The sequence below is a fragment of the Papio anubis genome, chromosome 12 (assembly GCF_008728515.1).
Source record: "Papio anubis isolate 15944 chromosome 12, Panubis1.0, whole genome shotgun sequence".
NCBI classification, from domain to species: domain Eukaryota; kingdom Metazoa; phylum Chordata; class Mammalia; order Primates; family Cercopithecidae; genus Papio; species Papio anubis.
In genome coordinates this window covers 55,849,193-55,865,261 of record NC_044987.1, presented here as the reverse complement: position 1 = coordinate 55,865,261, position 16,069 = coordinate 55,849,193, and the positions used below count along the sequence as shown (strand labels likewise).

The 16,069-nt window shown below is 43.5% G+C and overlaps 1 protein-coding gene across 2 annotated transcripts in view; it reads right to left on the bottom strand.

Moving 5' to 3' along the window:
- The window catches only part of GAB2 (GRB2 associated binding protein 2), a 202,717-nt gene extending 187,582 nt beyond the window's left edge, over positions 1 to 15,135 (bottom strand). The window contains exon 1 of one of the 2 annotated variants that reach the window (XM_031653082.1): positions 14,949 to 15,135. In XM_031653082.1, the coding sequence (XP_031508942.1) occupies positions 14,949 to 15,023 (75 nt within the window). In that variant the 5' untranslated portion in view covers positions 15,024 to 15,135. The remainder of the gene's footprint in view (positions 1 to 14,948) is intronic. The other variant, XM_031653080.1, reaches the window with a different exon arrangement.
- Between the last annotated feature and the right edge of the window lie 934 nt (positions 15,136 to 16,069).

Genomic DNA, 16,069 nt, shown 5'->3' with positions numbered 1-16,069 from the left:
GAGTAAACTTTTAAAAGTAACTTTGTATAAAATTTAAAGAACCATCTTATTGCAAGGAACTGCATGCTTATGCCTCACAATGCCCCAGCCCACCCCACCACCCCAATTCATATGTTGGAATCCTAATCCCTAAAGTGACAGTATTAGGCGGTGGGTCCTTTGGGAGGTTATTAGGTCATAAGGGCAGAGTACTCATTAATGGGATTAGAGACATTATAAAAGAAACCCCAGAGGAGCTTCTTTCCCTCTTCAACCATGTGAGGACACAATGGAAGACATTGGCTATGAGGAAGTGGGCAATCACCAGAAGCTGAATGTGTCAGTGCCTTGATCTTGGACTTTCCAGCCTCCAGAGCTTTTATAAGTAAATGTTTGTTGCTTATAAATCACCCAGTTAAGGCTATTTTGTTATAGCAGCCTGAATGGACTAAGACACTAATCAAGGATAGCGAATCACTTAAACGCATTTACCAAGTATAAATGTTTAAAAACTGCTAGGGTTACCCTATAGCTTAAGAAGAAAATTAATAAACGCTTGAGTTTTAAAGAGTTAAACTGCAGGATAATTATGACAGTACTATGTAAGTTTAAAATCACCTCGTCATTTAAACATTTGTAAATGGCTACCTTTTTGCAAATGGACTATAGTAAACAGAAGATTAGATCTAGCTATGCTAAAGTAGGGCAGAAGTCCACCTTTGACAAAAGTGCCAAGAATACACAATGGAAAAAGGGCAGTTTCTTCAATAAATGTTCTAGGAAAACTTGATATCCATATGCAGAAGAATGAAACTAGACCCCTATCTTTCTCACTATTTAAAAATGAAATCAAAATGGATTAAGGACTTCAATATGAGACCTGAAACTATAAAACTATTAGTAGAAAATATTTAGGAAATGCTCCAGGACATTGGTCTGGGCAAAGATTTCTGGAAGAAGACCTCAAAAGCACAAGCAACCGAAGCAAAAACGGACAAAAGGGATCCCATCAAGCTTAAAAGCTTTGGCACAGCAAAGGAAACAATAAACAAAGTGAAGAAACAACTCACAGAATGCGAGAAAATATGTGTGAACTACTCATCTGACAAGGGATTAATAACTAGAATATACAAGGAACTCAAAGTCATATATGCTGGCATTCACAGTTCTCTTTTTTTTGTAAAATATGCTAAGTATGTACAGAAAAAAAGACAAGTGATAACAGATGCTGGCAAGGATGTGGAGAAAGGGAAGCCCTCATACATTGTTGGTGGGAATGTAAATTAGTACAGCCCCCATGGAGAACAGTATGGTAGTTCTTCAAAAAACTAAAAATAGAACTACCATATGATCTAGCAATCCCACTGCTGGCTATATATCCAAAAAAAAGGAAATCAATGTATTGAAGAGATATCTGCACTCCCATGCTTATTACAGTAGCCAAGACGCAGAATCAATCTAAGTGTCCATCAATCGATGAATGCATAAAGAAAATGTGGTACATATACACAATGAAATACTATTCAGGGCTGGGCACAGTGGCTCATGCGTTTAATCCCAGCACTTTAGGAGGCCAAGGCAGGAAGGTCACTTGAGTTCAGGAGTTCGAGATGAGCCTGGGCAACATAGTGAGCCCTCACCTCTGCAAAAAATAAAACAAAAAATTAGCCAGGCCGAGTGCTGCATGTCTGTAGTCCCAGCTACTCAGGAGGATGAGGTGGCAGGATCACTCGAGCCTGTGAGGTTGAGGCTGCAGTGAGCCAAGACTGTACCACTACACTTCTGGGTGATAGAGCAAGACCTTGTCTTGAAAACAACAAATAACAATGGAATACTATTCGGCCATGCAAAAGAATGAAATCCTACCATTTGTGACAACATGGATGGTACTAGAGACATTATGTTAAGCAAAATAAGCCAGGAACAGAAATTTAAACACTGCATGTTCTTAATCATACGTGGAAGCTAAAAAACTGAACTCATGGAGATAGAGAAACAATAATGATTATCAGATACTGGAAAGGGCAGTGGGAAGAGAAGTATAAAGAAGGGATGGTTAATGGGTATAAAAATACAGTTAGAAGAACTAAGATCTAGTATTTGGTAGCAAGATAGAGCAAGTATAGCTAACAATAATTTATTGTATATTTCAAAATAACAAGAGTGGAATTGGAATGTTCCTAACAAAAAGAAATGATAAACATTTGAGGTGATGAGTCTCCTAGGCACACATTATATGCTTGTATCAAAATTTCATGCCTCCATAAATATCTACAACTATTATGTATCCACAAAAAGTAAAAATTAAAAAAATAAAGGCAGAATCCTATTTCACAGAAAACATGTGGAAAAAACATGGATTTTTTTGAGATGCAGTCTTGCTCTGTCACCCCGGCTAGAATGCAGTGGCGCAATCTCGGCTCACTGCAAGCTCTGCCTCCCGGGTTCACCCCGTTCTCCTGCCTCAGCCTCCCAAGGAGCTGGAACTACAGGCGCCTGCCACCACGCCCGGCTAATTTTTTGTATTTTTAGTAGAGATAGGGTTTCACTGTGTTAGCCAGGATGGTCTCGATCTCCTGACCTCGTGATCCGCCTGCCTAGGCCTCCCAAAGTGCTGGGATTACAGGCGAGAGTCACCACGCCCAGCCAAGAACATGGATTTTAATGAGAAGACTTGGTTTGTAGTCCTGGGTCTGCTACTTACCATGTGTGGCACTTAAGCTTTGTGCTCAGTTTCTCCTCTGGTAACATGGGAATAAAATATCTAGTAATTGCCACTACTATACTAGATGTTTATTGGTAACAAGTGCTTTTGTACAAGCAACATTCAAGACCATACACAGTGGGTAAATGCAATAGACATACTTTTCCCTATTCCCACCACTAAGTACAACTAAAATCCTTAGATATTATATATAAAACAAACTTAAGAAGAATCTAAAATGTGAAAAGGCGGCGGCGGATTTGCTAGAGACACTGGAACCCAAAGAATGACACAGTAATAAATTCCATGCGTTTTATGCCTCATATATCTCAGACTTGGAGCTGAAGCAGCCAGCATGGCAGAAACACCAACCCGTGTAGACCAAAAAATTCCCAACGAAAGTCTGCTCTCTCTAGCCAAAGGACTGGGAAAGGGGCAGCCTAGCAAGAGATGAAACTGCTAAACAATAACTGCTCTACTCCAGCCACACTCTGCAGAGAAAACTCTGGTCCAACCCTCACCCACATCAGCAAAAACTGAGTGAGAACCTAGACTTCTACCATTCAGAGGTTGTCACTGAGGCCAGGTGACACCTGCTACGGTACTGTCAAAGATAGCCAAGTAGAAAGCTGAGATATTCATACCCCAAAACTGGTAATAAGGCACCCATCCCTGTGGAGTCACTGAAGACTGGCCACATGGGAAGTTGGAACCTTCAACCATTCACAGGAGTAATGAAGACTGCCTTCCTATCGGGAGTGTCAATGGAGGTGGAATGAAAAACCTGGACTTCAACTTCTACTTGGAAGTACTGAGGCAGTGTCCCCTTCCCACAATGGAGCAGGGTCAGAGAAATCCTGATAAAACACAAGGTTTACATTAGATCCAGAGTACCACAACATAATACAAAAATGTCCAAGTTTAACTTTTTTTTTGTTTGTTTTTTGAGACAGAATCTTGCTCTGTTGCCCAGGCTGGAGTGCAATGGTGTGATCCTGGCTCACAGCAACCTCCGCCTCCTGGGTTGAAGCAATTCTCCTGCCTCAGCCTCCCGAGTAGCTGGATTATAGGCACCTGCCACCATGCCCGGCTAATTTTTGTATTTTCAGTAGACATGGGGTTTCGCCATGTTGGCCAGGCTGGTCTTGAACTCCTGACCTCAGGTGATTCGCCCGCCTTCGCCTCCCAAAGTGCTAGGATTACAGGTGTGAGCCACCACACCTGGCCAAAAATGTCCAGGTTTTAACAGAAAACCACTCATTATACAAAGAATGAGGAAGATCTCAAATGGAATGAAAAAGACAATCAACAGATGCCAACACTGAGGTAACAAAGCTATTAGAATTATCTTTCACGTATTTTAAAGGAGTCATCATAAAAATGCAGGTACAAACATGCTTGGAACAAATGGAAAATTGGAAAGCCTCCAAAAAGAAACAGAAAGTCTCAGTAAAGAAATAGAAGATGTTAAGAAAAACCAAATGGAATTTTAGAACTGAAAAATATAACCAAAATAAAAAGTTCATCAGTGAGCCCAACAGCAGAATAGGGAGAACAGAGAAAAAGAATCAGTGAATGGGAAAACAGGACAGTAGAAATAACCCAATATGAACAACACAGAGAAAAAAGACTGAAAAACCAGAGTCTACAGAAGCTATGGAACCACAACAAAAGATCTAACAATTGTGTCATTGGATTCTTGGAAGAAGAGAAGAAAGAGGGTAGGACTGAACAAGCACTTGAAACAATGGGTGAAAACTTCTCAAATGTAATAAGAAGATAAACCTTCAGATTCAGTAGGTTTAGTGAGTTCCAAACAGGATAAACTCAAAAAAATTCCACACCAAGACACATCGCAAAATTCTTAAAGAGAAAAAAAAATCATTGAATACATCCAGAGAAAAAGACGGGAGCAGGTCGTGGTGGCTCACTCCTGTAATCCTAGTACTTTGGGAGGCTGAGGTGGGTGCATCACCTGAAGTCAGGAGTTCAAGACCAGCCTGGCCAACATAGTGAAACCCTGTCTGTACTAAAAATACAGTAAGTTAACTGGCTGTGGTGGCGAGCGCCTATAAATCCCAGCCACCAGGGAGGCTGAGAATTGCTTGAATCTGGGAGGCAGACATTGCAGTGAGCCCAGATCGTGCCATTGCACTCCAGCCTGGGCAACAAGAGCGAAACTCTGTCAAGAAAGACAGAAAGAAAGAAAGATAGAAAGAAAGACAGAAAGAAAGAAAGACAAGAAGACAGGAAGACAGAAAGACAGAAAAGACAGAAAGAAATGGCATTTTACCTCCTGACAGAAAGCAATTGGAATGAGCATGGATTTTTTATTAGAAACTATGCAGGCCAGAAGGAAAGAATGCAATATTTTACAGGTGCTCAAAGAAAAGAAGTGTCAACTCAATAATTCAATATCCAGTGAAAACATCAGAATGAAGGTGAAAATGAGACCTTCTCAGATGAAGGAAACAAAGATAATTTATCACTGGCAGGTCTACCCTAAAGAATGGCTAAAGGAAGTTCTCTAAACAGAAAGGAAACGAAAAAAAGAGGAACCTGAAAACATTAGCAAAGAAAGTACACAGTAAACAAAAATGTAATTAAATAGTCTTTCCTTCTCCTTTTGAATTTTCCAAATTAGGTTTAATGATTGAAGCAAAAATTATAGCACTGTCTGATACAGAAAAAATATTTAAGACAATCATACATGGAAGAGGGCAAAAGGACATAAAGGGAGGTAAGGTTTCTACACTTAAACTTGTAAAATGATGATACAGACTTCATTTAGATTATAAGAAGACACCAACTGATTGTTGTATGTACAGTATAATACCTAGAGCAACCACTAAAAAAGCTGTATAGAGAGATACACTCAAAAACACTATATAAATTAAAATAGAATTCTAAAAAATATTCAAGAAACTCACAGGAAGGCAAGAAGAATACAAACAAAAACAGAACACAAAAAATAAAATGGCAGAACTAAGCTCTAACATATTAGAAATTACATTAAATGTAAATTTAAATATGCCAATTAAGACATAAATCGGCAGAGTGGATTAAAAACATGCACCATGATATGGTTTGGGTATGTGTCCCTGCCCAAATCTGATGTCAAACTGTAATCCCCAAATATTGGAGGTGAGGCCTGACAGGAAATGATTGGATTATGGAGGTGGATTTCCCCTTTGGTGCTGTTCTTGTGATAGTGAATTATTGTGATATCTGGTTATTTAAAAGTGTGTAGCACCTCTCCCCTCACTCTCTTCCTCCTGCTCCAGCCATGTAAGATGTGCTTACTTCTCCTTCACCTCCCACCATGATTGTAAGTTTCCTGAGGCCTCCCCAGCCATGCTTCCTACACAGCTTGTGGAACTGTGAGCCAATTAAATCTCTTTTCTTGATAAATTACCCAGTCTCAGGTAGTTCTTTACAGCAGTGCAGGAACGGATTAATACACCCCAACAATATGCCACCTATAAGAAATCACTTCAAATACAATGATATGGGTAGGTTGAAAGTAAATGGATGGAAAAAGATGTATCATGTGAATATCAATAAAAGGAAAGCAGGAATAATTGTATTACCAGATATAGGCTATAATAATAGATAACAAGTAGACAGAGCGAAAGAAATTACCAGAGACTCTAAAATATGTGAAACACTGCTGGGTACAGTGGCTCAAGCCTGTAATCCCAGCACTTTGGGAGGCTGAGGCAGGCGGATCACCTGAGGTCGGGAGTTCGAGACCAGCCTGACTAACATGTAGAAACTCTGTCTCTATTAAAAATACAAAATTAGCCGGGTGTGGTGGCACATGCCTGTAATCCCAACTACTTGGGAGGCTGAAGCAGGAGAATTGCTTGCACCCAGGAGGCAGAGGTTGCGGAGAGCCAAGATCGTGCTATTGCACTCCAGCGTGGGCAACAACAGCAGAACTCCATCTCCAAAAAATAAAAAATAAAAAAATAAAATATGTGAAATAAAAACCTGACAGAACTGAAATGGGAAATGGAAATATTCACAATTATAGTTGGAAACTTCAACCCCTATCTCTCAACAATCGACAGAAGAACTGGATAGAAAAATCAGCAAGGATATAGAATTAAATGTATCACTATCAAATATCTAATTGACATTTATAAAATACTTTGCCCAATAATCGCAGAATAAACATTCTTTTCAAAGTACCCATGGAACCTAAAGCAAGACAGACCACATTTTCAGCCATAAAACAAACCTTAACAAGTTAAAAATAATTGAAATCAAACAGAACTTACTCTACTCCCACAATGAACTCCATCTAAAAGTCAGAAACAGAAAAATAATGGGAAAATCTCCAAACATTTGGAAACCAAACAATGTACTTGTAAATAATTCATGGTCAAAGAGGAAAGTCTCAAGGAAAGTAAAAAAAAAACACTGAGCAAATAAAAATTGAAAATGCAACTTAACAAAATTAGTGGGACACAGCTAAAGCAGTGCTGAGGGGGAAATTTATAGCACTAAATGAATACATTAAGAGGAAAAGTCTCAAATGAATAATTTAAACTCCTATATAAAAAACATCAGAGGCCGGGTACAGTGGCTCATGCCTGTAATTGCAGCACTTTGGGAGGCCAAAGTGGGCAGATCACTTAAGGTCAGGGGTTTGAGACCAGCCTGGCCAATATGGTGAAACCCTGTTTCTACTAAAAATATAAAAATCAGCTGGGCATTGTGGCACATGCCTGCAATCCCGGCTGCTCAGGAGGCTGAGGCAGGATAATTGCTTGAATCTGGGAGGTGGAGGTTGCAGTGAGCTGAGATCGTGCCATTGCACTCCAGCCCGGGTGACAGAGTGACATCCTGACTCAAAAAACAAACAAAAAATAATAATGAAGCAATGTTGGTATGCAGGAATAAGAGTTAAAAAAATAAATAAAGCACTAGACCCACTACAGACCCTGCAGACACTGAAAGCATAATACAGGATACTATAACTCCACTCACATGTATATGACAAGTTAGACAAAACGGACCAATTTCTTGAAAAACACAAACTTCTATAATTCATTCAATATGAAGTAGATAATTTGAATAACCCTGTATCTATTAAGGAAATTACATTAAAAATGTAAAAAATTCCTAACAAAGACATTTCCAGATCCAGATGGTTTAATCTGGAGAATTCTACCAAAGGTTTAAAGAATTATACCAGTTCTACACCATCTCTTCCAGAAGGCTAGACATGGTGGTTCACACCTATAATCCCAGCACTTTGGGAAGCCAAGGCGGGAGGACTGCTTAAGCTCAGGAGTTTGAGACCAGCCTGGGCAACATAGGAAGACCCTGTCTCTACAAATAATAAAAAAAATTAGCCAGGTACGGTGGTAGGCAGCTGTCATCCCAATTACTTGGGAGGCTGAGACAGTAGGATCTCCTGAGCCCAGGAATTTGAGGCTGCAGTGAGCCATGACTGTGCTACTGTCGCCAGCACAGGTGACACAGCAAGACTCTGTCAGGGTGGGGAGTGGGGGGTTGGGGGCGGGCGGGGGGAAGAAAAGAAAAAAAGAAATCAAGGAAGACAATATAAATAAATGTAAAATAAATTCATGGACTAGAAGATTTAATACAGTAAAGCTGTAATTTCTTTCTAAATTGGTACACAGGCTTAATGCACTTCCTATCAAAATCTCAGCAAGACTTTTTTTTTTGCATAAACAAGATTATTCTAAAATTTGTGTTGAAAGGTAAAGAAAACAGAATAGCTAAAACACTTTGAAAAATAAGAATAAAGTAGAGGAATCAGGCTACCAGATTTCAAGACTTACAATATAGCTATAGTTGGCAAGATTATGTGGTACTTGCAGAGGGATAGACACATGGAAAAATGGACCAAAACAGAGACCAGAAACAGACCCACACAAATATGTACAACTGAAAAGATGAAAAAGGGAAGAAGAATGGCTTTGTCAACAACAATGACAACAATAAAAGAACCTCAATCTAAGTCTCACATCTTACATGAAAATTAACTCACAGTGGATCATGGACTTAAAGGAAAAACAAAACCTATAAAATGTGTAGGAAAAAAGAAAACCAGGAAAGTCAGGCACAGTGGCTCACGCCTGTTACGCCAGCACTTTGGGAGGCCAAGGCGGGCGGATCACGAGGTCAAGAGATTGAGACCATCCTGGTCAACATCCTGAAACCCTGTCTCTACCAAAAATACAAAAATGAGCTGGTCGTGGTGGCGCACGCCTGTAATCCCAGCTACTCAGGAGGCTGAGGCAGGAGAATCACTTGAACCTGGGAAGCGGAGGCTGCAGTGAGCCAACATTGTGCCACTGCACTCCAGCCTGGCGATAGAGCAAGAATCCAACTCAAAAAAGAAATAACAACAAAAAAGAGAATCACTTGAACCCGGGGAGCCAAGATCATGCCATTGCACTCCAGCCTGGGCAACAAGAGCAAAACTCTGTCTCAAAAGAAAAAAAAAAAAAAAAAAAAAAAAAAACCTGTATAGAAAATACTTGAAGACATTTGACCAAAGAGGATATACAGATGGCAAATAATCATATGAAAAGATGTTCAGCATCATTAACCACAAGGGAAATGTAAATGAGAACTAATGGGTGAATGGTTAAATAAACAGAGTGTGGTACATCCATACCATGAAACACTACCTAGCAATAAAAAACAGTAACTGTTGATACATGAAATGAGGATGAATCTCCAGAGAATTATGCTGAATAAAAAAAAGTTCAAAATCTTAAGTACTGCATGAATCCATTTAAGTAACACACACGAAACATCAGAGAACAGATTAGTGGTTGTCATAGATTAAGGATGTGGTAGAGGTGGGATGGTAGTGAATATGATTATAGAAGGGCAACATACAAACTACTATCGTAATGGAAGTGTACTGTATCTTGACTGTATCATTGTCAATATACTGATTGTGATATTGGAGTATAGTTTTGAAAGATGTTGCCATTAAGGAAAACTGGATAATGGTTGCATAAATCTTTACTATTTCTTACAACTAGATGTGCATATAGAATTACCTCAAAATGAAATGTTTAATTTTTCTTAAAAGCCCAGGCTTTAGGACAAAGCTAGATGACTTTGGGCAAGTTGCTTCCATTATTATACGGCTAAATTACTACATTAAAAGATCAATGGTCTAAGTATAGTGCCTGGTACAAAGTAAGTGCTCAACAGATGGCTACTAAAATAATTAATCCTAAAAGTCATGGCAGTGGGGATGAAGAAGCGTATAAACAAAAGATATTTAGATGATACCACTAACAGGTTTTGGTGACAGATTAGATGTGGGATAGTGGGTGACAGGGAGTCAAAGATGATTCCCAAGTTTCTCATTTGAACAAGTGGGTGCTTAGTGGCACTGTTTACTGAGCAGATGTGGAGTCAAGAGATGAACAAAGAAGAGTTTAGTTTTGGAAGTGGTTTGTGTTGACTGGGAAACATTCAAATAGAGATGCCCAGTTAACACTTGGATATGTAAGTCTGAAGTTCAGAACACAACTCTGAGATGGAAATTTAACTTGATGACCACCATGCAAATGATAACTGAAGCCAGTAGAATGGACAAGGTCGCCAAAGGGCAGAAATCACACAGCCATTATAACTATAAAGGAGCTTCAACCGTTTTTTTGTTTTGTTTTGTTTTTTTGTTTTTGAGACGGAGTCTGGCTCTGTCACCCAGGCTGGAGTGCAGTGGCGCAATCTCTGTTCACCGCAAGCTCCGCCTCCCAGGTTCATGCCATTCTCCTGCCTCAGCCTCCCAAGTAGCTGGGACTACAGGTACCTGCTACCATGCCCGGCTAATTTTTTGTATTTTTTTTTTTAGTAGAGACGGGGTTTCACCGTGTTAGCCAGGATGGTCTCGATCTCCTGACCTCGTGATCTGCCCGCCTCAGCCTCTCAGCACACCTGGCCAGGAGCTTCAACCTTTAAGGACTGGATAAAGGGGTCAGTCTAGCAAAGGAGATACAGAGTAGCCAGAAAAGGAGAAAAAACAGGCATTTATAGTGTCAGCCAAGACAAGAGGAAGGTGTTTTAAAAAAGAGTGGTCAACTATGACCAAGCAGTGAAGAGATTAATTAAAATGAGGAGTAAAAAATCATCCTCTGAATTTAGTGACCTGGGTATTGCTGCTGCCTTTGTGAGAATAGCTTTGGTAAATAACAAAGTAGGTTTCCACTGCAGCAGACTGAGAAGAAGGTGGGAGAAAGGAAGACTGCATAAACCACCATCAAGTTTACCCTGAAGAAAAGGAGAGAGTACAGAGAGGGAAAGAAATTGAAGATGTGTTACAGGATAAGAATTATTTGAGTAGGGAGGAGAAGATATGATTCAAAGTATAAGTAGCAAGATTAGCTCAGATAGAAGACGTACTTCATCCACTCTAAGGAAACCTAAGGAAACCACAAAGGAACTACGCAGGCTGGGCGTGGTGGCTCATGTCTGTAATCCCAGCACTTCAGGAGGCTGAGGTGGGCGGATCACCGGAGGTCAGGAGTTCAAGACTAGCCTGACCAACGTGGTCAAGCCTCATCTCTACTAAAAATACAAAATTAGCCAGGCGTGGTGGCGCATGCCTATAATCCCAGCTACTTGGGAGGCTGAGGCAGGAGAACCGCTTAAACCCAGGAGGCAGAGGTTGCAGTGAGCCCAGATTGTGCCGTTGCACTCCAGCCTAGGCAACAAGAGCGAACCTCTGTCAAAGAAAAAAAAGAAAGAAACAAGAAAGAAAGGAACTAGGCAGATATAGGTAAATTTGAAAGTGTGGCCATTCATGGTACGTACAGATAACTACTCCCTCATCATTTCAATTTTCTTTGTGAAGGAGAAGGCAAAGCCATTGCTAAGACTGAAAGGCTGGATTAATGTTCTTTCTTTTTATTTACTGAATTTTTATTCCAAGCACCTGATGAAGTACCTAGGACATAGATTTAATAAGCATATTTAATAAATACAATGGAAATAAACAGTTACTGTTATCTTAATGCAGTTGTTCATTAAAATTTGTGCACAACTTTCAAGTTAGCCACTAGGGGGCAGTCTGCCAATTTTATTCCCTAAATCTTTTAACCCAGTGAAATTGATAGAAAACTACAATGCAGTGTAGGTCATATTAATAAAATGTTTTTCCTCAAGAAAATTCTGTTTAAGATTTATATACATGTACGTGTATATGCATTTGCATGCACATACACAAATACACTGAGGCACGACGGGAGGGTTGTTACTCCTGCCAACCTCCCACTGCAACCGTATCAGGATGCCCCAGGGGCAACAGTCAGCATTTTCCAAAGTCATTTTTTGTAATTTCTCCAAGGCACTCAGCAAATAGCAGATAGATCTTTTATACTTATAATTAACTAGAAAAGGCTGATGAAAAAATCCCTGAAAACTAATTGCTCAAACATTTGCCTTTGCTTCTTCTAAGATGTTTCCCCCCTCTGCACCTCCTTGTCTTTCTGAATTCAATAAGTTTTTTGTTTTTCTTTGAAATGGAGTCTCGTTCTCTCACCCAGGCTGGAGTGCAGTGGTGCAATCTCGGCTCGCTGCAACCTCAGCCTCCCAGGCTCACGCAATTCTCATGTCTCAGCCTCCTGAGTAACTGGGACTACAGGTGCCCTCCACAACGCCCGGCTAATTTTTGTATTTATGGTAGAGACGGGGTTTTGGCCAGGCTGGTCTCGAATTTCTGACCTCCAGTGATCTGCCGGCCTCAGCCTCCCAAAGGGCTGGGATTACAGGCATAAACCACTGCGCCCAGCCTTCGAATTAAATCAGTTTTTAAAAAAATCGTTTTAAATAGTTATAACCTAGTTCATCAACCACTTTTTCCCCTTATCTCATATGCTTGAGGCATTCTTATAATGAGGATTTCTCAGTCTACAATATAACATGACTATGATGTATACCAGAAGCAGCAGCTACTTTGGGGTAAATATACAGCCATTAGGCTGGGAAATACTTTCCAAGTTTAGTTCTGATGAACTCGGGCCTCTACTGAAATAAGCAAACTAGCAGAGTTTTAACTTACGACAGGATGCAAAAATTCTTAATACCCCCAAAAACAGTAGACATAAAAGAATACTGTTCCCCAGAAGCTTAAGGTTACACAGATCAGCAGTTTCAACTGGGGGGAAACTGAACTTCCGAAAGGGCAGAGGCTTCCAGTCATGTAAGTGAACACATAACATCCTGGCCTAAGAAAAGCTGTTACTGAAAGCTGTTAAGGTCTGACACCTGATGGGCTGAAGGTGCATGGAAGATGGGAAAGAGAGGCTAAGGCCATCACACGATTCTAGATTCGTTCAAATGAGTGAAAAAGGTGCTTGACCCAAACGCCTCCAAACCTGGTTTTTTTGAACTAAAGTTGGTTGGGAACAAAAACACCCAAGAAATGGGTCATAAAGAGAGTCTGGGTGAGCGTTCAAGGAGCGGTAAGTCAAATGGAGATACAATCATACTGTTTGCAAATTGTTTCAAAAACAAGTTTCAAGGTTTAGTGTAGTGTTCAAATTTGAAAACTAAGGGTCACTTTTTCTTTTTTTTACTGTGGACACTCTATTCCACTAGCTTGTATGGAAATCTATTTGTAAAGATAATTTTTGGAAGCTCTTTGGGACAAAGTTTTAAAAATATTTATTAAATTGTTAATAGTAAATCACTGCTCCTTAATCCTAATTAAAGTATTCAACCTTCCTAACGAACTGATACAAGTCTGAAGAGGAAAAAAGTTTATTTCTTAATAATTATACTTTGGCTACATAGACACTCCTAAAAATGAGCTTTCAAACTGAGATGAACAATTCACTGCTTCATCCCTCCTTTAAATCCACGTCCACTTTCAAAAGTCATGTGCTAAATCAGAATTTTTTTTTTCCTAGCAAACATCTACGTAAGAGCCTGATTTCATTGACACACACACTTGCACTCCGCAACAACAACACTTCCTTTGAAAAACAGAATGTCACTTCCTCAGTCCAGAGGCCAGAAGTCCCTTGATTCTGATCTGGGGAGCCAAGACAGGAAATTCTGGTAGGCTTCTGCTTCTCCCCCCATGGACAGCCACTGGTGCAGCTGACAGAGGGCAGGGTCTATTCCGAGCTCCCTTGATGCACTGCAGCTGGAGGCAACGGCTCCCTTCCAGGCTGTGGGAGTGATCCCGGAGTCCGGCACCACAGCCCGTTAAACAAGGGCATTTCATGGGAAAAGGAGAGGGAGCAGAGGAGAGACCTTGAAACCTTCCAGCCACCTTACCCCCACTTCCAAACTCCCGCGACTACCCCAGGACCATTTCGGCAAAATCTCAGTAACTGGCACCATCTTGTACTTTGACCTCACCAGGCAAGGCATCCTCTGGGGAGAGGGGTTAAAAAAAAAAAAAGCCAGAACTCCACGGCTCAGCGCCACGCCGTTCCACCTCCCCCAAACTGCCAGTTCCCCACCTAGAGGGAAGAGGCTGTTCCAGCGATGTCAGTAAACACCGTGGGTTGGCAACACCTGGGCGCCGAGAGCCTCGATCTCTCCCGACCCCAGACAACCGGGAGCTGCCAGGTCCCAAACCCGGGCCAGCCACGGGGACCAAACTGCAGTGTCACACCGGGGTCGGGGGAGGCGCCTGTGAGAGACGAACGGAATAAAGGGAGAGAAGGGGGACAAACAAATGAGTCACTTAATACAAGGGCTGCACATGCCGCTGACGCTGCCGGTGATGCAGCCGCGGACGGAGTGAGGCCGACGGCCGGGAGGGGCGGGCGGAGAAAGGGAAGGAGAGGGCGTGAGGCGCTCGCCCTTTGTGGGGCCGTCCGCGCGGGCCCACAGCCTACGCCCCCCTTTCCCGCCCTCTCCCGGACCTGTGAGCTGAAGCTGCTAGGGGCCGCCGCGGAGCCCCAGCCCCGAGAGTCAACTCTCTCGGTCTCCAGAAGCCATCAATACAAACTTCGACACTATATTTAGTTTACGGGCAGACCGCCTGGGGAGGCGCCGACGCCGCGCCCGCCTGGCGGAGCAGGAGCCGCAGCCTCAACCTGCCGCCCGCCCCGCCCCGCCCCTCGGCGGCGCACCTGTGACAGGTGTGCAGGTACCCCACACGACCCTGGCCGCTCCTCGCCCCCGGCCCCCGCGGCTCCGGGCCCGAGCTCCCCAGCCTGCCGCCCCTCCGGGAGCCCCCCGCCCCTCCGCAGGCCCCGGAGCGCCCCCCGCCCGCCCGCCCCTCGGCGGCCGCGCCCGCACTCACATAGCGCCTCAACTTCTTCTCGGGAGGCGATTTCCTCAGCCAGCCGGTGCACACCACGTCGCCGCCGCCGCTCATGCTGCCGGCCTGGAGCCCGCCGCTGGGTCGCGCGGACGAGGGCGCGGGCTCGGGCAGCTGGGGCAGCGGCCGGCGGTGCGCAGCTCGCGGGAGGCCAGGGGCGGGGCGGAGCTGACCCGGCGAGGGACAGGCCTCGGCGCGCGCTCGGCGGCCTCGCGCGCGCCCGCTCCCCCGCCCCGAGCGCGCGCAATCCGCACTCTCCGCCGGGCCGCCGCGGGGGCAGTTGCAGCGGGAAGGCCGGCGCTCGCCACGCCCGCTCCCGCCGCGCCCCCGAGGCCGCCGCGCACGCGGACGCGGGGCTGGGGATCCGCCAGGGCACAGAAAGCCACCGCCGCCGGCGAGCCCCGGAATCTCGCTTTCTCCTGAGGCCTCAAGCCGCGGGCGCGGAGGCCGGAGAGGCGGCCGCGCCCCTGGCGCTGGCGGGCGTGCGGAGAAGGGACTGCGCGCCCTCGGTCGTCGATCGATTTTTCACCGAGCGTCGACGGGGAAGGGATCCGAGGGTTGCTCGCGTTTCCGATCCATTCCGCGGGTCAGGTTCCTGCTGAAAAGAGGGACCCCTTCCCAGTAAGAAGTTCCTTAACTCTGGCGCCCCTCGGCGGGAGGAGGAGACGGACCTACTACGCGCCGGAGCCTTTGCACTCTTGGCTTACAGGATTGTCTTCAGTATTGTTCCCATTTTATGGACTGCCTAAGGGCAAGGGCTTGTACAAAGCCTAGCCAAGTTTCCAATTCAGGTGTGTGGGGGAGGAGGGGTCCCAGTCATCTGCTATTCAAAATGAGGGCATTGCCTTAATGGGATCAACCTGGGAGCCTCTCATTGCCTGGAAACAAAGTCCAGCTGAGTCCCTCCTACATTGCCTCTAGGAAAACAGTTTAGTATAGAAAACTCGCATGATTTGTAGAATGGAAGAAGCAAACCTAGTAAATATAGTTCATAGTGAATTGGAAGGCAAGGTCAAGTGTAGAAGAACAAGAAATTGGGGTCCAAATTCCCCAACGTTCCCGCTCATTGACACAGTGTCTCTCCAAGCAGCATTAAAAGGCAG